General features: G+C 46.8%; 1 protein-coding gene across 1 annotated transcript; it reads left to right on the top strand.

The window, feature by feature from the left end:
- Nucleotides 1-13,460: 13,460 nt before the first annotated feature.
- Nucleotides 13,461-17,754, top strand: LOC119291410 (inositol-3-phosphate synthase-like). Its single transcript, XM_037570167.1, has 10 exons — nucleotides 13,461-13,907; nucleotides 14,810-14,878; nucleotides 14,991-15,126; nucleotides 15,400-15,647; nucleotides 16,045-16,271; nucleotides 16,347-16,462; nucleotides 16,550-16,726; nucleotides 16,819-17,007; nucleotides 17,107-17,169; nucleotides 17,261-17,754. Exons 1-10 carry the CDS (start codon nucleotides 13,720-13,722, stop codon nucleotides 17,378-17,380), a joined length of 1,533 nt encoding a protein of 510 aa, XP_037426064.1. The 5' UTR covers nucleotides 13,461-13,719; the 3' UTR covers nucleotides 17,381-17,754.
- Nucleotides 17,755-27,142: the final 9,388 nt, after the last annotated feature.

Below are 27,142 nucleotides of genomic sequence, written 5' to 3'. Positions count from 1 at the left end.
TATGTTCGATGTTCGAAACATCCACAAACTACGTTTGGGGTTCAGCACACTGAGCAGTGCATTAAGGACATAAGCTTTCTACTGATCGCATAATCGCTACTATCAACTTTCAACTATATTTTCTCTAGGAACATATCTAAACAGTAGAACTATAGCGCGAGCTACGACATAATTTGCAAAAGGTCTTTTGACTATGTTCAGGATAATTAAGTTCATCTTATGAACTCCCACTTAGATAGACATCCCTCTAGTCATCTAAGTGATTACATGATCCGAGTCAGACTAGGCCGTGTCCGATCATCACGTGAGACGGACTAGTCATCATCGGTGAACATCTTCATGTTGATCGTATCTTCTATACGACTCATGCTCGACCTTTCGGTCTCCGTGTTCCGAGGCCATGTCTGTACATGCTAGGCTCGTCAAGTTAACCCTAAGTGTTTTCGCTGTGTAAAACTGTCTTACACCCGTTGTATGTGAACGTAAGAATCTATCACACCCGATCATCACGTGGTGCTTCGAAACGACGAACTGTAGCAACGGTGCACAGTTAGGGGAGAACACTTCTTGAAATTTTAATGAGGGATCATCTTATTTACTACCGTCGTTCTAAGCAAATAAGATGTATAAACATGATAAACATCACATGCAATCAAATAAGAGTAGTGACATGATATGGCCATTATCATATAGCTCCTTTGATCTTCATCTTCGGGGCTCCATGATCATCTTGTCACCGGCATGACACCATGATCTTCATCATCATGATCTCCATCATCGTGTCTTCATGAAGTTGTCACGCCAACGACTACTTCTACTTCTATGGCTAACGCGTTTAGCAATAAAGTAAAGTAATTTACATGGCGTTCTTCAATGACACGCAGGTCATACAAAAAATAAAGACAGCTCCTATGGCTCCTGCCGGTTGTCATACTCATCGACATGCAAGTCGTGAATCCTATTACAAGAACATGATCAATCTCATACATTACATATATCATTCATCACATCCTTTTGGCCATATCACATCACATAGCATACCCTGCAAAAACAAGTTAGACGTCCTCTAATTGTTGTTTGCATGTTTTACGTGGCTGCTATGGGTTTCTAGCAAGAACGTTTCTTACCTACGCAAAGACCACAACGTGATATGCCAATTGCTATTTACCCTTCATAAGGACCCTTTTCATCGAATCCGATCCGACTAAAGTAGGAGTGATAGACACCCGCTAGCCACCTTATGCATCTAGTGCATGTCAGTCGGTGGAACCAGTCTCACGTAAGAGTACGTGTAAGGTCGGTCCGGGCCGCTTCATCCCACGATGCCGCCGAATCAAGATAAGACTAGTAGCGGCAAGCATATTGAACAAAATCAACGCCCACAACTACTTTGTGTTCTACTCGTGCATAGAATCTACGCAATAGACCTAGCTCATGATGCCACTGTTGGGGAACGTAGCAGAAATTCAAAATTTTCCTACGCGTCACCAAGATCTATCTATGGAGAAACCAGCTACAAGTAGAAGGAGAGTGCATCTACATACCCTTGTAGATCGCTAAGCGGAAGCGTTCAAGTGAACGGGGTTGATGGAGTCGTACTCGTCGTGATTCAGATCACCGATGATCAAGTGCCGAACGGACGGCACCTCCGCGTTCAACACACGTACAGCCCGGTGACGTCTCCCACGCCTTGATCCAGCAAGGAGAGAGGGAGAGGTTGAGGAAGACTCCATCCAACAGCAGCACAATGGCGTGGTGATGATGGAGGAGTGTGGCAATCCTGCAGGGCTTCGCTAAGCACCTACGGGAGAGGAGATGTGTCACGGGAGGGAGAGGGAGGCAACCAAAGGCCTTAGGTATGATTGCTCCTCCTTTTCCCCACTATATATAGGGCCAAGGGAGAGGGGGAGGGCGCAGCCTTGCCCCCTCCTCCAAGGAAGGGGGTGCGGCTAAGGATGGGGAGGAGTCCATCCTCCCCAAGGCACCTCGGAGGTGCCTTCCCCAATTAGGACTCTTCCCTCTCCAAGTTTCCTTGCGCATGGGCCTCTTGGGGCTGGTGCCCTTGGCCCATGTAGGCCAAGGCGCACCCCCTACAGCCCATGTGGCCCCCCGGGGCAGGTGGCCCCACCCGGTGGGCCCCCGGGACCCTTCCGGTGGTCCCGGTACAATACCGATGACCCCGAAACTTGTCCCGATGGCCGAAACAGGACTTCCTGTATATAAATCTTTACCTCCGGACCATTCCGGAACTCCTCGTGACGTCCGGGATCTCATCCGGGACTCCGAACAACATTCGGTAACCACATACAAGCTTCCTTTATAACCCTAGCGTCATCGAACCTTAAGTGTGTAGACCCTACGGGTTCGGGAGACATGCAGACATGACCGAGACGTTCTCCGGTCAATAACCAACAGCGGGATCTGGATACCCATGTTGGCTCCCACATGTTCCACGATGATCTCATCAGATGAACCACGATGTCAAGGACTCAATCGATCCCGTATACAATTCCCTTTGTCTAGCGGTATTTTACTTGCCCGAGATTCGATCGTCGGTATCCAATACCTTGTTCAATCTCGTTACCGGCAAGTCACTTTACTCGTTCCGTAACACATCATCCCGTGATCAAATCCTTGGTCACATTGCGCATATGATGATGTCCTACCGAGTGGGCCCAGAGATACCTCTCCGTTTACACGGAGTGACAAATCCCAGTCTCGATCCGCATAAAACAATAGATACTTTCGGAGATACCTGTAGTGCACCTTTATAGTCACCCAGTTACGTTGTGACGTTTGATACACCCAAAGCACTCCTACGGTATCCAGAAGTTATACGATCTCATGGTCAAAGGAAGAGATACTTGACATTCGCAAAGCTCTAGCAAATGAACTACACGATCTATTGTGCTAGTCTTAGGATTGGGTCTTGTCCATCACATCATTCTCCTAATGATGTGATCCCGTTATCAACGACATCCAATGTCTATAGCCAGGAAACCATGACTATCTGTTGATCACAACGAGCTAGTCAACTAGAGGCTCACTAGGGACATATTGTGGTCTATATATTCACACTTGTATTACGATTTCCGGATAATACAGTTATAGCATGAATAAAAGACAATTATCATGAACAAGGAAATATAATAATAATACTTTTATTATTGCCTCTAGGGCATATTTCCAACAATTAGGTAGGGGACGAAGCATACCCGCTCTCCTTTGGAGGGATTGGGGACGCTCTCCGCCTGCTTCCCACCCTTGTAGGTGGCCACTCCGGCTCAAACCGGAACCATAAAGGCTGGGGGAAGGTATCCCTCTGCTTGGAGCGTCACTAACTCGCTGTGCGGGACTGAACATCTCCTCCAATCTCCTGGCTGAGGACTGGGAGCGCGAGAGGAGGAGCCGCGTCGACTGTCCATGTTGGAATGGATTTTTGTCAGATGTGCTTCAATGAGTACTTGCGGAAGGAGGATGGTGTGATTCGGATCTGGATCCTCGCCTCTCTTATAGGCAGCTTATTCGCGCAGCTAGGGGGTAAAACATAAAAATACCCTGGCTTTTCGCATTCATACGACATGTGGAAGAGGGCCATTATTGGACGTAGAAGCCAAGGAGCGCAACATTTATAAGGAAACCGGACACTATTCGGCAAACACATGGAATATGGAGGAGAACCCGCCTTGCAAATGCCAAAGACAATATACGCGCCGGACTCGTCGTAATTGAAGCCTGGTTCTGGGGCTACTGAGGGAGTCCTGGACTAGGGGGTGTCCGGATAGCCGAACTATCATCATCGGCCGGACTCCAAGACTATGAAGATACAAGATTGAAGACTTCGTCCCGTGTCCGGATGGGACTTTCCTTGGCGTGGAAGGCAAGCTTGGCGATACGGATATGTAGATCTCCTACCATTGTAACCGACTCTGTGTAACCCTAGCCCTCTCCGGTGTCTATATAAACTGGATGGCCTTAGTCCATAGGACGAACAACAATCATACCATAGGCTAGCTTCTAGGGTTTAGCCTCCTTGCTCTCGTGGTAGATCTACTCTTGTAATACCCACATCATCAATATCAATCAAGCAGGACGTAGGGTTTTACCTCCATCAAGAGGGCCCGAACCTGGGTAAAACATCGTGTCCCTTGTCTCCTGTTACCATCCGCCTAGACGCACAGTTCGGGACCCCCTACCCGAGATCCGCCGGTTTTGACACCGACAATCATCTTGTGCTCGTGATCTCCATCACCGAAGCATCGTCATGATCTCCATCATCACCGGCTTGACACCTTGATCTCCATCGTAGCATCGTTGTCGTCTCGCCAACTATTGCTACTATGACTATCGCTACTGCTTAGTGATAAAGTAAAGCAATTACATGGCGATTACATTTCATACAATAAAAGCGATGACCATATGGCTCCTACCAGTTGTCGATACCTTTGTTACAAAACATGATTATCTCATACAACATTTATATCACATCACAACAAGCCCTGCAAAAACAAGTTAGACGTCCTCTACTTTGTTGTTGCAAGTTTTACGTGGATGCTACGGGCTTCTAGCAAGAACTGTTCTTACCTACGCATTAAAACCACAATGATTTTTCATCAAGTGTGTTGTTTTAACCTTCAACAAGGACTGGTCGTAGTCAAACTCGATTCAACTAAAGTTGGGGAAACAGACACCCGCCAGCCACCTATGTGCAAAAGCACGTCGGTAGAAATAGTCTCATGAACGCGGTTATGTAATGTCCCTCCGGGCCGCTTCATCCAACAATACCGCTGAATCAAAGTAAGACGTTGGTGGTAAGCAGTATGACTATTATCGCCCACAACTCTTTGTGTTCTACTCGTGCATATATCATATACGCATAGACCTGGCTCGGATGCCACTGTTGGGGAACGTAGTAATTCAAAAAAATTCCTACGATCACGCAAGATCTATCTAGGAGATGCATAGCAACGAGACGGGAGAGTTTGTCCACGTATCCTCGTAGACCGAAAGCGGGAGCGTTTAGTAACGCGGTTGATGTAGTCAAATGTCTTCACGGTCCTATCGATCTAAGTACCGAACGTACGGCCCCTCTTATTTAGCACACGTTCAGCACGATGACGCCCCTCGAGCTCTTGATCTAGTAGAGGACGAGGGAGAGTTCCGTCAGCACGACAGCATGGCGACGATCTTTATGATGTTACAGGCGTAGGGCTTCGCCTAAGCACTATGACGATATCACCGAGGTGTGTAACTGTGGAGGAGGGCACTGCACACGGTTAAGAGAACTTGATGTGCTTTGGGGTGCCCCCTGCCCTCGTATATAAAGAAGTAGAGGGGGAGGCCGGCCTGCCCTTGCAAGGCGCGCCAGGAGAAGGGAGTCCTACCAGGACTCCAAGTCCTAGTAGGATTCCACCTGGTGGAAGAGGGCAAGGAAGGGAGAGGGAGAGGGAGAGGGAAAGGGGGGTCACGCCCCTTCCCTTGTCCTATTCGGACTCCCCATGGGGGGCGCCTCCCCTATGCGGGTTGTCCTCTCTCTCCCCTATGGCCCATGTTGGCCCATTACTTCCCCGGGGGGTTCCGGTAACCCCTCCGGCACTCTGTTTTTACCCGGTACCACTCAGAACTCTTCTGGTGTTCGAATAACATGGTCCAAAATATCAATCCTTATGTCTTGATCATTTCGAGACTCCTCGTCATGTGCGTGATATCATCCGGGACTCCGAACAAACTTCGGCCATCAAAAACACATAACTCATAATACAAATCGTCATCGAACGTTAAGCGTGCGGACCATACGGGTTCGAGAACTATGTGGACATGATCGAGACACATCTCCGATCAATAACCAATAGAGGAACCTGGATGCTCATATTGGCTCCTACATACTCTATGAAGATCTTTATCGGTCAAATCACATAACAACATACGTTGTTCCCTTTGTCATCGGTATGTTACTTGCCCGAGATTCGATCGTCGGTATCATCATACCTAGTTCAGTCTCATTACCGGCAAGTCTTTTTACACGTTCCGTAATACTTCATCCCGCAACTAACTCATTAGCCACATTGCTTGCAAGGCTTATAGTGATGAGCATTGCCGAGAGGGCCCAGAGATTCCTCTCCGAAACACAGAGTGACAAATCATAATCTCGATCTATGGCAACCCAACAAACACCTTCGGAGACACCTGTAGAGCATCTTTATAATCAGCCAGTTACGTTGTGACGTTTGATAGCACACAAGGTGTTCCCCCGGTATTCGGGAGTTGTATAATCTCATAGTCTAAGGAACATGTATAAGTCATGAAGAAAGCAGTAGCAATGAAACTGTAACGATCATAATGTTAAGCTAACGGATGGGTCTTGTCCATCACATCATTCTCTAATGATGTGATCCCGTTCATCAAATGACAACACATGTCTATGGTCAGGAAACATAACCATTTTTGATTAACGAGCTAGTCAAATAGAGGCATACTAGGGACATTTTGTTTTGTCTATATATTCATGCATGTACTAAATTTCCGGTTAATACAATTCTAGCATGAATAATAAACATTTATCATGATATAAGGAAATATAAATATCAACTTTATTATTGCCTCTAGGGCATATTTCCTTCAGATGACTGCAGCTACGGCGGGGGCAACATTTTATATAGCAATGGTGGGCGTATGAGGGATGGACAGGTGATGCCGAAGTAGGCACCTCGGCAACCGCGGGCCATTAATATGGGCGGCAGACGGACGGACGGGCGGCCGTCGTGTCGTTTGAACGTGAAGCAATCGCCTGCACTGGTTAGCGCCGCAGGCGGCTCTCTTTCGGCCGCCACACCACTTCAGTGCCGGTGCCAGTGGGCGGTTGCGTCCGCGCTGGCTGGGCATGAATGCAGGCACTGACACTCTGCAGCAGCGTTGACCGTTTTGGGCGGGAAGCATGCGCTGGTGAGGAAGAGGGTTTGGGTGGGCTAGTGTAGTTAGAAGCGGGCTTGGGTGCTGTTCGGACGCCCGCAAAGCCCCCTCTCCCCTCCCATGTTTTTCAGTTTATAGAAGAAAGTACGTTTGGACCGTGCCGCGGGCCGATACAGGACCTTATTAAATGACTTCTGTTATGTTGACGGATGCTGACTGTTTGAAGATCAGTGTTGGAAACGCCCTTAGCAGTAAACAATGACATTAACTTGAAGAAGATAGACATAACATCCATAAGCAGGAACATTCAATGTTTTTCCGTTGAAATGCTATAGCGCTAGTACAGGGTTGCTGGACCAACTTTGGGTGCGTTTGATTATCCGGCAAGCCCTTGCTTAGCGTGGCCAAGTAAGGGAGCGATGGATTTGATTCGTCAGTTAGCTTGCCTTGTTGCCAGCTGTTGCCGGCTTTTTATTCTATCGAGCGAGCAAGCCAAATCGGCTAGCCTCCGTCGGCGAGCCTAGCTTTGCCTAGCAAAGTAAACCGGGAAGGGATCCAAACGGACCTCGGCTCTCCCTGGGAAATGGGAGAAGGCGTGAACCCGCTGAACACCCAAGCTACAGCCGACGAACCTGCGAGAGGATGCACAAGTTCCAAGCTGGCAGAGTCATCATGCTTGTCACATCCGAAGAAACTTGAATACACCCTGAGCACGAATGCACGATTGTTGCTAGTACTAGTTGTACATCAACCACTCATGAATATAAATCATGAATGCAGTAGGAGTAATAAAAAGTGGAAATAATGCGTTACCTAGAAAAGAACGGAAGGTCGATCAGCACCAAAGGAGGAAAAGCTGCATTTTTTTCATCATGAATTTGAGAAATTTTTGCAAGTCGAGTCGATATCAGAAAAACCTTCTTTCCTCTTCTTTTTCGCCCGGTCTGATTGGACTTGCTCAGAAAAAGCTCGACAAGGTCCACATCTCGTCCGTGCGTATACAATGTAGGAGTTTGTGCCAATCACATCCGTCAAGTCATGGTACCCGCGCAGCCTCTCGAATCTTGTGGCCACAATAACAAGAGCATCTAGAACCGGTCGCTTCATGTATGTCTCAAACGTCCAAACAATCTGTCTGGTTACCAGAAAGACATTTTTACCGGAGCCGGTATCTACGGGCAAAACATCCGCCGTCAATCTGCTTTGTGATTCGTGTAATAAGAGATTCCCATCAATTATATAGTAGTGTATTTAATCAGATCCTTATGTATATTGACATTAAAACATCACTATCAGCTGGCCCACCACTGCTTGTGCACAGGTGCATGCATATTTAAGACAGATTTTCTCTCCCATCTCTCCTTAAGAACACACATGTACTTTAAATTTTCTTTGATATTTTAGACCATTCTTATCTTTTAAATCATAATTTTGTTTTTGAGTTCTTTTATATATTTGAACTCCTGGCGCCAAGACCTTTAGAACGAGATCAATCTTGAATACATTCAAACATGTTTAAACTTCAACGTTTCAAATAAGTGAAATCAGTTTTCTGAAATATGTGAAATAAGTTTTGTGATTTGAGCGGAACCAATTTTTTGAAATAAGTAAAAAAAATCATGCATATGAAGCATAGTTTAGTGTGAAATATGTGAAGCTTGTTATTTAAAAAATGGTAAACTTATTTCAAATTACTTTTAAAAATTAGTGAAATCTAATTTGAAACAAGCGATTTTTAAAAAAATCACTTTTTGAAATAAGTGAGTCCCGTTTCCCAAAATAAGTGAAACAAATATTTTTAAAATAGTGAAATCCTTTTTCATGTAGATGACACATATTTCAGTGTGATATATGTGAAACTTGTTATTTAGAATTTTGAAACTAGTAATTTCAAACATGTGGAAATAATTTTTTCAAAACTTTTTTTAGAAATGACCGAAATCTATTTTATGAAGTGAGTTGAATTATTTTTAAAATAAATGAAATTGATTTTTGAATAATTGAAATCAGTTATTCAAAACGAGTGAAATATATGAAACGTGTTTTTTTATGTGAGCTGGATTGTTTAATGTGTGAAACTTATTATTCTAGTATATGGAACTGTTTATATTTCAAATATATGCAACATATTGCAATGTGTTTGTCAACAACCATATCTCAGAAAATATATGTGAAAATATATGAAACGGGTATTTCAAATATGTGAAATAGATTGTTCCAATGTGTGAAATTGATTATGTTCGTGAAGCTGCTTACTCCTGATTGTGAAAATGATATTTAGGAAATATAATTGCAAGTGAAATATGAAACTACAAAATTTAAATATGCATGCATTATATTTAAAGCGGTGAAATCTGTAATATGAAATGAGTGAATCAGTTTTCGAAATGGAAGGAATCATCTTTTAAAAATGGATGAAATATGTTTTTTCTAAATGTGTGAAATATGTCTTTTCAAATTAGTGAATTCATATTTTTTTAAATGAGTGAATTGTTATTTTGAATCAACTAAAAAAGATGAGTGAAATATGTTTTTCAATTTGAGTAAAATATGTATTTAAAATCAGAAAAATTAAAGCTAGTTCAAATGTATCCATAATTGATCTTGTTCGGAAGCTCTTCTCGCTATGAATTCAAATATATAAAAAAATCAAAATAGGAGTTCCCATTAAAAGATATCTATGATCCAAAATTTCACAATGAAATTAAATGGAAATATTTTGATGGGGAGAGAGAGAGAGAGAGAGAGAGTATTTAACTTGCATGCAATTGGTCTTGTCGTACATTTCTTCTCTCTCCTGACAAAAGCTGACAAGTGCATGCAAAGGTCCACATGTATTCATGTATACTCTATTCATGTCTCTTATACATCAAAAGGGGCACCAATCTCGAAAACAACAACAACGGTGGATGATGCACCGGTAGGTACCGGCTCCCGTAAAAAAACTTTTTCGGTCTGGTTACTACCTGGTCAAAAAATTGTCACCCAGCTGGACCTGGCAAACAGAGCCCAAACATCTGGATATCCAGCGCCCTCACGCTCAGTCCATATGTGGGACGGGTACTGAGAGGCTCGAACGCGCCTCATGTCTGCCATGTAGGTTGTGGCCCGCTATGGCCTGCCATGACTCCACAAATACCTCACCATCGGACGAAGCCCTTGTTAAAGTCCACACTCGACTGCTCCGCTTCACCTTTATTGTTCTCATGTTTCATCCCCTTCCCTCCATTCTCATCCTCTTCCATCCACCATGGCCGGCTTTGGCAGCTCCTTCAGCAATTAGACCAACCCCGTCGATTGGGACGGGCTCTTGAAGGAGGACGACTACGGCACCGGACGACGAGGAGCTCGTGCACCCGCATTGCCATGGAGCAATCGCATGTGAACATCGGAGGAAGCTCGACCTCCGTGCCATCCCTGATGTCTCTGAGACACATTGTGGTCAAGCGTGGTGGCCCGTTGCGCTCTGCGCCTCTCCAAATCCACCGCCGGGCACGCCACCCCTTCCCCTTCGATCCCAGCTCCTCTCGGGTAGCGTTGAGTGCTCATGCCCGGGCTGAGCCAGCAGATTAGGATGCCGGAGTCAGAGGCCAAAGCCGCCCGCCGCGAGAGGCAGGGGGTGGGAGAGGCCAGCTCCTCCCACACACACGCGCGAGATCCACGCATGTCAACCAGGAGGAACAGCTCCTCCGCGATGTTCTCCGTCGGTCGTTGACCATGGTGGAGACAAACTCAAAGGTACTCCAGCTCGGAACCGACGTGTCGGAGGGCCTCGCAATGCGGAAGGAGATCCCCAAGGCCAAGGTGTTGCGACACGCAAAGGAGCATGCATGCGCCGTCCGACGTCTCGCCGGCATCATCTCGTCACCATCGAACAACGACACGACTAGCACGGACGACGACACACCTCCCGCGTGGACGCCTACACAGAGGACTACTACCGACGCACCGGTGAGCACAAGAGGAAGGACCCGGCGAGGAAATGGGAATGTTTCTAGCCCTACTCCACCCGATAAATGGCGAGTGGACATGCAACCACGCGAGGTTGTTATCCAGCCTGCCCATTCCCACGTGATTCATGCAGTTCGAATACATCAAGCGTGTATAATGATTTTCTTGCATTGTATACAACTTGTATTGCATGTGTACTTATCTCTGACCTCTGACCTTGCCAGTAGCAGGCCCATAATGCAGCCCCACGCATTGAAGGCGATGCACATTAAGTATATGTCAGTCCCAATAACTATCTGCACCACGCTCCCCTCAGCCTTTTTAAATGCCTAGCTTGCTTGTTTCTACTTCTCAACTATTTTTCTCCGTGATCACTCCATACCTCACAGTCTCGCTGGAGTTCACAAGCATGTGTTCATGCATGTCCCGGCATAGCTCCACCCCACCTCCATCACACGCCATCGCCAAACACAATCCCCTCTTGTTCAGTGTTCCTCTCATGCTCATCTCTCTCTCTCTCTCTCTCTCTCTCTCTCTCTCTCTCTCTCTCTCTCTCTCTCTCTCTCTCTCTCCCCTAGTTTATTGGCTCCTCTAGCATCTCCAGAACGGACACGGCCATGGGGTTGTGTTTTCGTAGCAAAATTCCTAATCTAGGGCTGGCCTGCATGAGAGCTTCTGTTTTGTTTACCAGAATGGACACGGCCATGGGGTTGATTTTGTTCTAATGCTGTTAGCAGAAATTCAGGACCAACTTCTTCTTGCATAACATAAAGGATGCCATTTTCATCTGGCCCCAAGCATGGAATACAGGGTTGTACATGCATAGCAAGCAAGAACCAATTAGCAAGAACTGGAGCAACAACCTTCACCATCCGACGAACTGGATCACATGCATTATGTTGATGAAGGATCCATAGTGCGAGCTGGATGAGTAACTTTTACTTACTAGGAGCAGGCACCATTTACTATGAGCCAGGTCATGAACGTTAATTACACTGATGGGTAGCCTGCAACCCTGCACACTGACCATAAACACAACAGCCTCTCTCTACCAAATTCAGTAATGGCTGGACAACGTCTACTGTATTAATGTTGTGTATTCACTCACTTTCCTTAGTATTGCCACAGTATCCAGTTAAGCACTATATTAAGTGTGAATCGCATGGCAACAATCGTTGGTCAGGATAACATCCTCGCGTGGCATCATGTCCCAAAAATTCGCGTCATACTCCACCTATCTAGTTTATTTTCTACCAAGTTTAATTCATCCCGTGATGAATTATGTCCCTTGAACATTGTCCGATGGACTTTGTTTTTTGGGTCGGATTGTGCTATATGTAGTTTTGATCGACGTTGTGTTGCTTATTTACGTAGTTGCATAGATTGTATGGATTTAAGAAGCACGTGGGCGAGGACAAATGGGTGATGACCGGTCACTGTCCGCGAACGTGCTATGGGCCATGTTTGGCAATACTGGTTGTACAATCAGTAGTCGTCCGGATTTTAGCTTGCCACGCAAAGAATCTATAGAACCTAACACTTCTGAAAGTTGCACGAAGGCATATCACCATACAATCTCTCTGAGCTTGTACTTGTAGCTAGGGCAAGCAAACTTACCTTTTTTTTGCGGGTTGGCAGACAAACTTACTCATCTTTGTGCTAGGGCATATTGCCTTGGTTGAGCCATAGCAAAAGTGGTGCCAACCCCCAGCAGATCTGACGAGAAGAGGAGCCTAGAACGCACTGGCCGCTAGCGCCCGAAGATTCCCGAGAGTCTTACATGCAAGGACAGGGCCATTTGCATGCAAGGACAACAATTTCGTGTTTCCCCGGGGACCCGCGCCTGCTCTCGGGACTGGATCGCACTGACAACGCACGAGCTTGGAGCGGTGGCTCCCCGCCGCCGCTGACACCACACCACATGGCGTGTTGTGCAGCGCGCCCATGGACCGTGTCTATGCTCCATGGGGAAGGACGTGTGTGTGAGGCGTTTCCAGGAGCATCCGCCACGACCGGGTGGCGGTTGGCCACGTGACGGCGCCCACGAGCACCACGGAGCAGAGAGCGCCACTTTTTTCTTTTTGAGACAAGCAGAAAGCGCCACTTGGGAAGGAGTTGGGGCCCCGCCGCTGGCTCCGCCGTGCGACCGTGGGCCGTCGCGACTCACTGGGCCCGCTCCCAGCCGCGCCCGCGCCGGGCGCAGCGGACCGCGGAATCATTCGCGGAGTCTCGCGTTTCGCCCCTCGCAGTTCGTCGGAATTGCAGAATCGTTTGGAATCTACTATCTATCTCGCGTGCCCGTGTCCACGGAATCGTTGATGATCCCGGCGCCTGGTACCGGCACCGGCACCGGCACCGGCAGACGCAGAGTGCGCGCGGCTACTGTGTGCATGTGACGCCTCTGCCTCGCAGCACACCAATCTGTGTGGGCATAGCATTTTTGCGATTTTTGGAGTGGAAAATCGTAACTGTGTTCCTCCCTCCGTCCTCGCAGAAAAGAGAGAAAGAAGTGCGGTCGATACCTCCCTCATCGGCCCATCGCGTCCCTTCCTCCTCTTCGAGCCTCTCCTCGGCTGCCATTCCCTTCCGCCCCCCGCCACCCCAGCCCGCCGCCGGCTATCCCCGGTGGCCAAGCTGTCTCGCCGCCGCCCCGCCTGGCACTGGCACCTTCGGCGTGGACCCCAGCGAAACCACGTGGCCGCCTAACCCGCTATAAATTCCCCACCCCCGCCCGCCTACCCACCGCAGATCACACACAATTCACTCCAGCCCCCCTACCACCGCACTCGAAAACCTCTCTCTCTCTCACTCCAACAGTTTGCAGGAAAGAGAGGGAGAGATCGATCTTGCGTTGCCAAGATGTTCATCGAGAGCTTCCGCGTGGAGAGCCCGAACGTGCGGTACGGCGCGGGGGAGATCGAGTCGGAGTACCGCTACGACACCACGGAGCTGGTGCACGAGAGCCACGACGGCGCCTCCAAGTGGGTCGTCCGCCCCAAGTCCGTCAACTACCACTTCAAGACCAACACCACCGTCCCCAAGCTCGGGTCGGTAACCAACGCTCCTCTCCTCCCCTCCCTCCATACGCGCGCGCAGTGCTTCTCTTATCTTCTGTATAAAACCTAGTTTAATCCTTTAGATTCTGTCGTGTCAAGATCAGTCACTCAGTCGCGGTGTTTCAGTAACTCAGCCCTTCTCTTAATTATCTCCTGATTTATTTAGTTAATTTAATTCGGTCCTGTCAAGATCAGTGCGACCTGTGTTCCATTCGGAACTTCGCCGGCCGTCGTTGACGCTTGTGGGGCTAGGTCGTTCTCGGATCGCTGTCAACCTCTAGTGTTGGATTCTGTTTTCGTTTTCGTTTCTTTTTGGTATTGTTTCCTTGCCAAGAGAGGAGAATCAATGGACGGCAGGAGCCAAACGAACGGTCTCATTTTCGACTTTTTGAGAGAATGCGATGCTTTCGTTGTCGTCTGCAAGATGCTGTTCGGTTTTGGATTATCGCTTACAGATCGGCTATCCGACCAAACCCATCTCCGTAATACGACATGCTTTCCCCGATCTACTAGTTTTTCGCCTGTCGCATGTGCACGTGAGCTCGTAATATTTAAGATTCAGAACAGACTACTCTGTATTTTTTAGATGAGAATTCAGAACAGGGTTTTTGACTCCACCTGGTACAGTATAATAAGATGTCAGCCTTTTTCTTTTGAGAAAGGCCAGAGTATGTCAGCCTGACCAGGCATAATTTACTGCTACTCTGATCCCATGCATTTGTTTGTTTCCCCAGGTTTTCTGATTTTCTCTTTATTTTCATCTACATCTACTCGTAGTATATATTGGGTATTGCAATGCATGTTGGCTACGTGCAGTGTAGTATGAGCCACTTGTCGACAGAAGACGCTGATTATTTGTGGTAATCCTTTTAACTCTGTTTTTGGTGGTACAGGGTGATGCTCGTGGGGTGGGGCGGCAACAATGGCTCCACACTCATGGCTGGGGTCATCGCCAACAGGGAGTAAGTTGTCGCCATCCACGTTGCTTCCATCGTTATACTATAATCTTGATTCTTTCTGCTCTACAGTAGTGCATGTCTCATTTGAGACTGATGGTGAGTTCAATTAATTTAGGGGGATCTCATGGGCGACCAAGGACAAGGTGCAGCAGGCCAACTACTTTGGGTCCCTCACCCAGGCCTCCACCATCAGGGTCGGGAGCTACAACGGAGAGGAGATCTATGCGCCCTTCAAGAGCCTCCTGCCCATGGTAATACCAACATCAAAAAGATATTGCTATGTGAAAAATACTGCCTCCGGTTCCAATTTGATGCTGCATGTGCTGATTTAATGTTGGTTGAAGGGCAGCCAAGTCATGCAAAAAATGATAACAGTGAACCATTTTAGTAGAGAAAATTGTGTATATGTGCCATGATGTTGTCATTGTACCGGTCAAAATGCTACGGGCTCTGTTGACTGTATATGTTCCAGACTTCCAGTTGGCTGCAGATCCTATTCTGACGGTGTTAGAATGATTTTTCAGGTAAACCCAGATGATCTTGTGTTTGGTGGCTGGGACATTAGCAGCATGAACCTGGCTGATGCTATGACCAGGGCCAAGGTGCTGGACATTGACCTGCAGAAGCAGCTCAGGCCCTACATGGAGTCCATCGTGCCGCTCCCCGGCATCTATGACCCGGACTTCATCGCTGCCAACCAGGGCTCCCGGGCTAGCAATGTCATCAAGGGCACAAAGAAAGAGCAGATGGAGCAGATTATCAAAGACATAAGGTATACAGATATGCACGTATACAACTTGACATATATTCCAACATTTGAGAGTAGAATAAATAAAACTCTGAGTTTGGTGCGTGAGCACACATGATTGAGTATGGATAATTCTCTATAACCACTGCGAATATGCTTAAAACAATAACATTACTTAACTGGTATGATTCTATATGCATAATTCTCTACAGCCAGTGGCTTTTGTATGATTGGACAAATTCTCTATAGCCGCCGGCTTTTGTATGATTGGACTCCACGAAGGGTCGTTCTACTGAAATTAAATTTTAAGCCGAGTTACTCATAAAAATGTTACTCCACCAGTCCTTGTTAGTTTCAACATTCCATGCTGAAAACTTCATCAACTTTTAAATTTGCGCCCTCATATGGCTTAATGAAATAGGGAGTTCAAGGAGAAGAACAAGGTCGACAAGGTAGTGGTGCTTTGGACGGCAAACACTGAAAGGTACAGCAACGTCTCTGTTGGGCTTAATGACACGATGGAGAACCTCTTGGCGTCTGTGGACAAGAACGAGGCAGAGATATCCCCATCAACACTGTATGCCATTGCCTGTGTCATGGAGGGCGTCCCGTTCATCAACGGGAGCCCTCAGAACACCTTTGTGCCTGGTGTGTAGCTTGCTCTGCTGACTGTACCTGTATATAGTGTCTGGTTGCAGGCTTATGTTAGTTTCTTTTGTGCAGGGCTGATTGATCTTGCTATTAAGAACAACTGCCTGATTGGTGGCGATGATTTCAAGAGTGGCCAGACCAAGATGAAATCCGTCTTGGTCGACTTCCTTGTTGGTGCTGGAATCAAGGTAACAATCAACTGTCAACTGAACACATGTATACACAGACATTTCTCTGTTACGAAGCATAAACATATGTGGTTTCTGTTCTTGTAGCCCACCTCAATTGTCAGCTACAACCATCTTGGGAATAACGACGGGATGAACCTATCCGCACCGCAGACATTCCGTTCCAAGGAGATCTCCAAGAGCAATGTGGTGGATGACATGGTCTCGAGCAATGCTATCCTCTACGAGCCCGGGGAGCATCCTGACCACGTCGTCGTGATCAAGGTCTGTCGATCTGTCTCTCACCTTCCACGGACAGATGACTGTTGGTGCAAAAACTTGGAATTATATACTGAGGCTTCACCGTTCTTTTGCAGTACGTGCCATACGTTGGAGACAGCAAGAGGGCCATGGACGAGTACACCTCGGAGATCTTCATGGGGGGCAAGAGCACCATCGTGCTGCACAACACCTGCGAGGACTCGCTCCTCGCTGCACCCATCATTCTTGATCTGGTGCTCCTGGCGGAGCTCAGCACCAGGATTCAGCTGAAGGCCGAGGGAGAGGTAAGAGTCTGACGAGATATGTTGCTAGTCTACTCTGTAGTCGAGATATACTTTGGGAGCCAAACTGAAGATTTCGCTGCTCCACTTGCATTTGTGCAGGACAAGTTCCATTCCTTCCATCCGGTTGCCACCATCCTGAGCTACCTCACCAAGGCACCCCTGGTAAGAAACAATTCTCGACTGTTTGCTCTAAATAACCTATAGATAAATAAAGACGATTAACTGACGTGCCACTGAATTCCTCTGTTAACAGGTTCCTCCTGGCACGCCGGTGGTGAACGCCCTGGCGAAGCAGAGGGCGATGCTGGAGAACATCATGAGGGCGTGTGTCGGCCTGGCGCCCGAGAACAACATGATCCTGGAGTACAAGTGAGGAGCGTGGCCCAAGCTCGCGGAGCCGAGAGCGACCGTACGTACGTAGCAAGTGGCGAGGGGCGACGGGAGGGCAGGAGGAAGAAGAAGGCGAGATCGGCTGTGGAATTATTTGGCGGCTTGTCTTTAGTTTCCTTTGCGAATCTTTCCCTGGTTAAGTTTACCCCAGTGAGTGTGTGTCCTTGCGAGACTATTTCGGCTCTCTCCCAAGTCTCTGCGTCTTGGTAGCTTCTCATGGACTCCATGGTGTTGGATGATGTGGAGGGAGGAGGGTGCGTGTTAGCTAAGTTAGTCCACTCCCTCTGTTCGTGTTTTGTAAGTTAATTAGTAGTATGTACTACTAGTATATGGAACTTCCAATCGGTTCACCGGCGAGTTGTGTGCTTTTATCATGTCACCTCAAGGTCGTTCAGGGACGGCGAGCAGTACTGCTTCGAAGATGCAAGCGGAAAATCAAGTAAATAGCATAAAATTACCACAATTCAGGCCTGGAATCCGGAAAACTACCACTTCTCCAAAAAAACTATAGAACTATCACAAAATTAGTCCGTTGTATTAAAAGGCACTAGTGGTGGAATGGCTAGGTTTTAGTGCCATTTATGACAAGGAGGGCCCATCTGTCAGCCCAACGTCAGCCGCCGACTGATGGCGCGCCCGCTGACGAACATTAGCTAGCCCGTTCTAACCGTGTCAAAACGACCCGAGCCGGCTCACTCTCACTAAGTTCTTCTCACTCTATTCTCCTCTCCCATGCTCTCTCAATGACACTGACCACCCCACTGTTAGTCACCAGTGCCCATGCCTTCGTGAAAACCGGTGCCCATGCCTTCGTGGAAGGACGGGAAGGAGAGCGCTGACGAAGACACCAGCATGGGCGACGACTTCATGGACATCGAGTACTTTGTAAGTATTCTCTTCTCCAATTAGTTAGGGCTAGGGTTATTGCATTCGAAGATATTTTTTGTTTCTTACTTTATTGCACCGATTCTTTGATCTTGGTACTAATGGAGTAGGAGACCCCGGGCATCATTTCTGAGCCATTTACTACGGTGCTGCTGTGGTGAGGTGCCCAAGTGCATGTTGCACAAGCTTAGGCCGAATAAGTGTGTTGCTTTTGAAAGAATTGATACTTTTTTTTAAAAAAGAGAGCACTCTCCTCAATTTATTATGAGAAACCACATGTATTTTTATAGGACGCGTCTAGTGGGTGGCCGGCTGCCCACTAGTACGATCGAGCGACCAGCCCAAAAAGGTAAGCCATATCCCCCCGCGGTACAGAAAAGGAAGGGGACAGGCTGCCACCAAGCCCGATCGAGCGGCCCGCACCCCACGCTCCCAGCGCCTTCCACACCTACTCGCCCCCACGTCCCAGCGTACGTACGCAGCGTCCCCACGCCCCACGTACCTACCCAGTGCCTCCCACGCCACACGCTCCGTTCTTCTTCTCCACGAAAGAAGGGGATCCAAGGCCTTCCTTCCTCCTCCTACACAGCCGTCATGGGAGCCCCAAAGTAGAAGAAGGAGCTGCTTCAAAAAAGAAGATCTAAGGGCAAGGTGGTCAGAGCCATACCAGGCAGTAATATCAAGTAGGTAAGCCCCCTCTGCCCCTCTTCACTTCCCCCTTTCTTCTACTGCATATATGTAGGCATATGTAAACCCCCTTCTCCATGGATCTAGGACAAATCCATCGAGAAGCTGCTTCAAAAAAGAGGTGAATCTGGCACATCACACCCGCCTACTTGATGTTACTGCTGGATGTGTTAAACAAGCCAAAAACTACTTGATGCATGCCAAACAAGTTTCTCCAACCTGGATGTGTTAAACAAGCCAACTAAAAACCAGTTCTCTGGCCAATTAAAATATGATTAAAGCCAACTCAACAAGCATTGTAGCCAAAAACTAAACATGTATTCTACCAACTTGTAGTTATTGTTTGCAAATGAACAAATTGACTGTCCAATAGATATGTGCAACGAAAATTCATAAATGTGCAACTGAACATGCATACCAGCCAACTGAACCTATATTTTGGCAACTCGGCATGCATGCTAGCCAAAACTAAAACATGCATTGTATCCCACGTGTATTCGGCATGCATGCTAGCCAAAACTGTAGTATATGTGCAAATAAAAACATGTTTTCTGACCAACTAAAACATGCATGTTGGCCAAAACTGAGAAAATGTATCCTGGCCAACTGAGACATCTATTCTAGCCAACTGAATACATTAACTGTCCAACTGAACATGCATGTTGGCCAAAAACTGAAATAAATGCAACCTGGCTAACTGAGACATCTATTCTAGCCAACTAAAAACATTGAATGTCCAACTGAATATGTATGCTGGCCAAATGAAAAAAATGCATCATGGCAATTGAGACGTCTATTCTAGCAAAACCAGAAATCTGTAGTGCGACAGCAAAAACACAAGAACTTTTGCCCATGGCTAATGAAGCCACAGACCATATTAACATATTCACGCATATAATCTTGTCCCACACATATATTCTGGTCCCACACCTATCGCAAATCTATAGTGTAAAAATATGTTTAATATACCGGAACTAAAAACATAACGACGATGAAAATATATAACTATAATCTGTCATACAATTCTTCTTTCTTCTTTCACCTGGATTTTTTGTCTCAAATGTAACATCAAATTATGTGCAGAAAAATTTGAAACAACTCCTTGCCAACACAGAAAACCTACAGATCATTGCAACAAAACAAAGGGAAAAAGTCAGAAAACTCTGTAGTAAAAAGAAATCATGCTCTTGCCAGCTATTTACTGCAAACTGTGCAACTAACATAACAACTCTGTGCAAACAAAAAAAATATTCATAACTCTTATAATAAAGATTATGCTACAGTCATGTTGCTTTTAGAACTAATATTGTCACAAAATGGTGTGCAACTGCCTATTTACTAAGTTTTTAGGTTGTTTGAAACACTCTTTTCTGTGGTTACCAACAGATGACATCAATTTCTACTTTTTTATATGTGCAGGGAGTGTGTGATAGCATCCAAAAAGGAAAAAAATGCTTGATCTCAATGAGTTGCCTCCTGATCTCAATGAGCTTCCTCATGATACGGATCAGCAGCAACCCAACATACAACAAGGAAAATGGACAGAAAATGGTCGATCTGTTTACTACACGCAAGCAAGTCATGATGGTAACCCTATGGGCCATGACAATGTGGCAGTCCAGTCATCAGACCGTGGTGCCCCTGTAGTGGTGTCTTTGCAGTCAGAGAGCCATACTCTAGATGACACGGGAATCGACGCAAATGTTCCTGGTCCAACCAGGACTGAGCTAGGAGCTAGGGCTGTTGACGGAGCTGTGCAAGGAGAAGAAGGAGAGGATGAGGCTGGTTCTCAACCTATGGAACCCTATGTTGGCATGAGGTTTGACATCCTTCAAATAGCTAAGGATCACTACAACAGCTACGCACTACGGATGGGTTTCTCTATCAAGATGAACACATCTAGACGGACACCCCGCACCAATGAATTGATAAAACAACAGTTTTGCTGCAACAAGTTCAAGAAGCCCAAAGCTGATGATGGAGGAGCTGAGGCTCCTCCTATCCTGGACCCTATTCCAGATCCAAAATCTGTTGACAGTGATGAGGAGATGGAAGAAGAACCTCCAATATTTGCTGAAGAGGAGGCTAGTACTAGTAAGAAGAAGAAGAAGCGCAAACGCGAGAAAATAAAGCAGACTCAGTGCAAAGTGAAAATGTTGGTGAAGCTGATAGATGGGCGATGGGAGGTGACACACTTTTGTTCATGACCACAATCATCCGCTCGTGAACAAACCTTCATTGTCCAAAATACTTGAGATCCCACCAAGGCATCTCGCCTGATGAAAAGGAGTTTTTGCGCATCTTGTATAACTGCAACTTGACTACAGGTGTGGTGTTTTTCTATATCCCTTAAAGAATTAAGTTTTCCTCTAGGCAGTCCAGTGTGCAACTGTTATGGTACTATTGTGCAACTGAAATGACTTAACTGTGCAACTGGTGTCCAACTTCCCATGTTGTTTTGTATATCACTTTTGGTGCTTGTTGTGCAACTAGATTGTCTTTACTGTGCAACTACACAATGTCCTGTATGCAAAAAGTGCAAAAGTGTTTTTAAAAAGGGGCATCTAGGTGTCCATTTCCTGCGATTATCTTCTGTGCCAACACATGTCCTATTACTGTGCAGCTGGATGTGCGCATTCGTGCAACTAAAAAAAGGATATATTATTTGTTTTTGTATTATGCAGGACGTATGATGCATGTAATGGCAGAGTTCTATGGATCTGGGATGATGGTGCCATTCGGACCAAAGGCAATAACAAATCTGTGTACAAGTTTCCGTAGAGATGACACAAAGGAGGGTGATCTGATTGAGACAATTGCGCACTTCAAGGATATACAAAAAATCGATCCAGACTTCTTCTATAAGGTGAAATATGATGAAGAGGACAAAGTTGTCAACATATTTTGGGTGGATGGCTTAGCTCGAAAAGCTTATGCGGAGGCGTACCACGTGCATATCGTTTGACACCACCTACATGACCAACATGTACAATATGTCGTTCGCACCCTTCATAGGAATAAACCGACATGGCCAATCTTTCATGCTGGGTTGCGCGTTTGTGAGGCAGGAGTTGGCATTGAGCTTTGATTGGGGTCTTTGGAGCATTCCTAGAGGCTATGGATGACAAACCTCCTGACAACTTCATCACTGATCAGGATGGTGCAATGAGGCAGTCAATACAAAGCATCTTTCCAACCACCTTGCACCGCTATTGTCGATGGCACATCATGAAAAAGGCTCAGGAAAAAGTTGGTTGGCTGCTATGCCGGAATCCAGGACTCTCTGATGATTTCAACAAGTGTGTTGACTTCAACTTCACTATAGACGAGTTTGAGCAGAATTGGGCTAGGTTAATGGTGAAGTACGAGGCTATGACACACACACACACTTTGAGAAGTTGTACGAATACAGGTCAACTTGGGTGCCGTGCTACTTCAAACATAGGTTCTTCCCATTCCTACAGTCTACACAGCGTAGTGAGGGGTTCAACGCCGTCCTGAAAAGATATGTGAACCCACACAAATCAATGCTGAACTTCGTCAAGCAATATGAAAAAATCCAGAACCACATCCTTGCCAAGGAAGGCTGCAATCATTACAGGAGAGAACACCTTGAGATTGAGCTATGGTCCAACTTCCCAATAGAGAAGCAAGCTTACAAAACCTATACTAGGGACCTTTACCGCAAGTTCAGAGAAGAGTTTGAGCTAATTGGACGTTATAATGCATTCCAAGTTGGTGCTGATATATTTGAGCTCAGACCAAACCAGGAATTTGTTGCCAAATATGGTTCTCGAAACTACTTGGTGCAGACAAGGGTGGAGGAGGGTTCCCATTTGTGTGAGTGATGTAAAATGGACAAGGACGACATCCTCTATTGCCACATCCTCAAGGTGTTCACCCATATTGGAGTTGATGTCATACCGGAAAGGTACCTGCTAAGACGGTGGACACCTACTGCTGTACCTAGTGCGCCAGGGACTGGTTATGAGCAACCGGATGAAATGCATCCTCAATCAAAGAAGCAGATAAGGGAGAGGAACATGATATACGATTTTCGGAAACTAGCAATGTTTGCGAGTGGTTCTGATCAAGCACAAGCTATTGTATACAAGCATATGCGCGCAACACGTACCGAGATCGGCCACCTGAACAAGTCCAAGAAAAAGAAAAAACTGACTGCTGCCACGGGGCCATCAGATGATGGCAACCCTCGAGGACATTCTCCACCTCCAGGCAGCAATCAGGGGGCTCATGATCCAGGTAATTACCTGCCCCAACTCCTGATCTAACTAGGTGTGTAACTTTAGTTGCACACATCATTGTGCCCAGTTGCACACATCATGGTGGCCAGTTGCACAGAACAGGCTGCCTAGTTGGATATGCTGTGTTAGTTCAAGCATCAAGATAACACAACTAACTTGTTTTCCCTGTTCTAGATATAGGTGATGTCAACCCTCAAGGACCTCCTCCACCTCCTGGCTGTACACGGCATCCTCTGCCACCTCCTCCCCCACGTGCTCCAACCAATGGCCCTACAGGCAGCACTTAGGGGGCTCATCGTCCAGGTAATTACCTTCCCCAACTCCCCATCAAACTAGGTCTGTAACTCCAGTTGCACAGAAAATAGGCTACCTAGTTGCGCACGCTGTGTTAGTTCGAGCATCAAAGATAACACAACTAACTTGTTTGTCCTGTTCTGGCTATAGGTGATGCCAACCCTCAAAGACCCTCCTCCCCCGCCTGGCCCAACTAGCAGTGCCCTGTGTGCTACTCCCAATGGACCTACAGGCAGGACTCAGGGGGCTCATCACCCTGGTAAAATACCTTCCCCAACTCCCAACAAAACTAGGATGTGTGACTTCAGTTGCACATATCATAGTACCCAGTTGCACAGAACATGCTGCCTAGTTGCGCTGTGTTAGTTTGAGGATCAAGCTAAAAATCTAACTTGTTTTTCCTGTTCTGCCCATAGGCGATTACAATCCAAGTACCATGACGGGCCGTGCTACTACATGTGTTTTTATCAACTTAACTTGCACACAGCAACCAGTTAGTTGCACAGCATGGGCTGTGTGGTTGCAGAGAACATCAATGCTAGTTGCACAACAAAAAAATACTAATTTTTTTATATGATTATTACACAGGTGATCGTGATGGTCCTACTGCCCCGTTGGAGGCTGCATCCCCTGCACAACCTTCTGATGATTTTGTGCCCAGGGATCCTCCAAGGTCTACTACAAAGGGTAGGGCAAAGAGTCGACAATAGAAATCGGCGCTGGAGCTACACCCAAAGAAGAAAAACAAATGCAGCCAGTGTCAATCTACAGATCACACTGCTGGTGTGTGTCCACTCAGGCTACTGTGATTCTGTTTCATCGTTTGTAACTTTGAGACAAAATGGGAAAAGAATGATGTCTTTTTAGTAATGTTGGGACCAAGTGGACACATTCAACATCTATGATTTCTCTTTATCTAATTTATGCTCCTTGAATTAGTTCATGCACTGTGTAAAAAAGGTTGATATTTGTGCCTTTGTTGGCAACTGGTTAAATATTTAGTTGTTGAACAATTGTATGTCCAGTGCTCCTAATGTATCAAAAAAAATGATGATATTGACTTGCAAACGGAATTACTACTAGTGTGCAACTACAAAATCTGCTTAAAAATTGTGCAAACCAGCAACTTCCTCCATGGAGCAGAGAAAGAAAAAGAGTACTGACCTAGTCCTTGTCATGTCTCAGCAACTTTCTCCATGGGGCGGTGTTGTGCACGCCGGTGACCCAATCATATGCCAGCTTCTTCCTAATGTTGAGTACTTCCTTGGGTTCATAGTTGGGTAGTTGGCTACCGTTCCACTCGGTGGCATTAAGCAGTGCAAACAGCCCACACTCATTACTGCGATGGGCAAGAAAGAAAATTTGTCACATACAATTAAAACCAATAAAGATAATTGTCACATCCCTAGCTTCTGGTGCTGTCTGGTGTGTGCATCATGTTTAAATTCAAATGAAATTTGAATTGAGGAATTTTCAAAAGCCTCAGGAAACCTCTAAAAATAACCAACAATTAAATCTTCTCAAATGTGTCCAAGAAAATGTTCCTGTTATTCCATGGAAATATTGGTAAGAGGTAAAAATTAAACCAATATTTTTGGAGTCACAGAGATAATTATTTTGGCCATTTGAATTAATCCAATAACTATTTGCTTTGGATTTATATTTAATATATATTAAATATGACTCCAATAATTCTGGAAGTTTGTGAGTGGCTTTGTATATATTTTAGCAAGCCACATAAAAATCTACAGAATTTATTTAAATGATTTAGTTGCTAAACTAAATCAAAACAAACTACAGAAAATAGAAAAAAAGTAAAAGAAAGAGAGCAGAAGGACTTACCTGGCGCCACTTACCTGGCCCAACACTGTGCAGCCAGCAGCGGCCCAGCCCACCACTTCTCCCCCCCCCTTGTCGCCTTCCTCCTCGCGCCAGTAGGCGCAGGCGCGTGGCCGGAGCGCGCGGGCACACGCCCAGGCCACCTCCTGCCTCCCTGCTTGCCTCCGCTACTCCCTGGAGACGCCACGCGGCTCCCTCGACCCTCCCTCACTCTCCCGCGTCTCTCCCTCCGTCCCTATCCCCCTCTGCTCCCTCTCCCTCTCTGCCCGAGCGGAGCCCGTCGCCACCGACGCCGTTCGCCGCGGCCACCAGCCACCCCCTCGCTCCCTCTATGCATCCCTGAGCTCCGCCCTGACCCCGTGGAGCTACACACGCGACGCACGCGACCAGAGGAGGCCGCAGTCGACCGGAGCGTCGTCGTCTTCATCTCCGGTGCCCGGAGATCGCCGTCGTCAATTCGCCGTTGCAGAGGCGTCCCCGAGCCCACTCAGCGTCTCGTCCGACTCCCCGTGAGCTTCTCTTCTCTTCCCCTCACTCCCCGCACCTGATTTCGTCCCCTAGCTCCATCTTCCACCACGGCCGAAGCTCGCCGCCGCCGTGCCTCGTCGCCGTCGTGGCCAGAGCCACTGTGGCTCGAAGCCGGGCACACCATCGTGCTCCACACCTCACCAGGAGCACGTAGCACGCACCAACGCCTCCCCTAGCGCCCTGCATCGCCTAACCCGCCGTTGGCCGAACTCCGGCCGCCGCTCACGAGCTCGCCGTCGTCGGTACCGGCCACCACAGGCACGACCACCACCACCATTCGATGCGCACCAGCAAGGGCTCTCCAACGAGCCCAAGCACAGCCTCGCCCGTGCCCTGTAGCGCGTTTCCGGCTCGCGCCGCCATCTCGGGCCTCGCCGGCGTCATGTCGCCGGTGGGTTTGACCCCACTGACCCGGGATTTGACCCTGCTAATTAACCCTGTGACACTGACAGCAGGGCCCCACCTGCTAATTAATCCTAGATTAGTTTCTGTTTAGTTTTTAACTAATCCTAGTGGCCCCACGCGTCAGCTTTGACTAAGCTGATGTGGCTGTTGACTGGGCCCACATGTCAGCGACACTAATCAGCCCCAGTCACTGACCAGTGGACCCCACTGGTCAGGTTTGACCACCAGCAGCGTCTGTTGACCTGCTGACGTCATAGTGACGCAATGCTGACGCAATAAGTATTTTCTGGATTTAAAAATAAATCAGAAAATCCAGAAAATTGTATAAACTTCAATAAATCATAGAAATTCAACCGTAACTCCAAATTAAATAATTTATATATGAAAAATTATCAGAAAAATTCAAGGAATCCATCTGTACCATTTTCATGCATGTCAGAACAACTTATAGATGCTGTTTAGCACAAATCATACTAATGGCATTTAAATATCCACATATGGAGTTTGAATTTGAATCTTGGATTCAAACCAACTTCATTTAATATGGTTTTAGGTGCATTAGCCCAAAACACATTCATATTGCCATGTCATAGCATGCATCATATTGTGCATTGCATTGATTGTGTTTCTTCTGTGTTTGCCGGTGTTGTTCCCCCTCGGTAGACGTTGTATCGACGATGTGATCGTTGACACTGATGAAGACTCAATGCTATCTTCAGAAGTGCCAGGCAAGCAAAACCCCCTTGTTCATTCCGATACAATCCTACTCTCTCGCTCCTGCTCTCTTTTACTGCATTAGGACAACAACGATTCATCTGTTACTTGCTGCGGTAGCTGAACCC

This window comes from Triticum dicoccoides, chromosome 4B (genome assembly GCF_002162155.2).
Source record: "Triticum dicoccoides isolate Atlit2015 ecotype Zavitan chromosome 4B, WEW_v2.0, whole genome shotgun sequence".
Classification (NCBI taxonomy): domain Eukaryota; kingdom Viridiplantae; phylum Streptophyta; class Magnoliopsida; order Poales; family Poaceae; genus Triticum; species Triticum dicoccoides.
The sequence above is the reverse complement of the archived record's forward strand: the minus strand, read 5'-3'. Positions and strand labels throughout refer to the sequence as shown.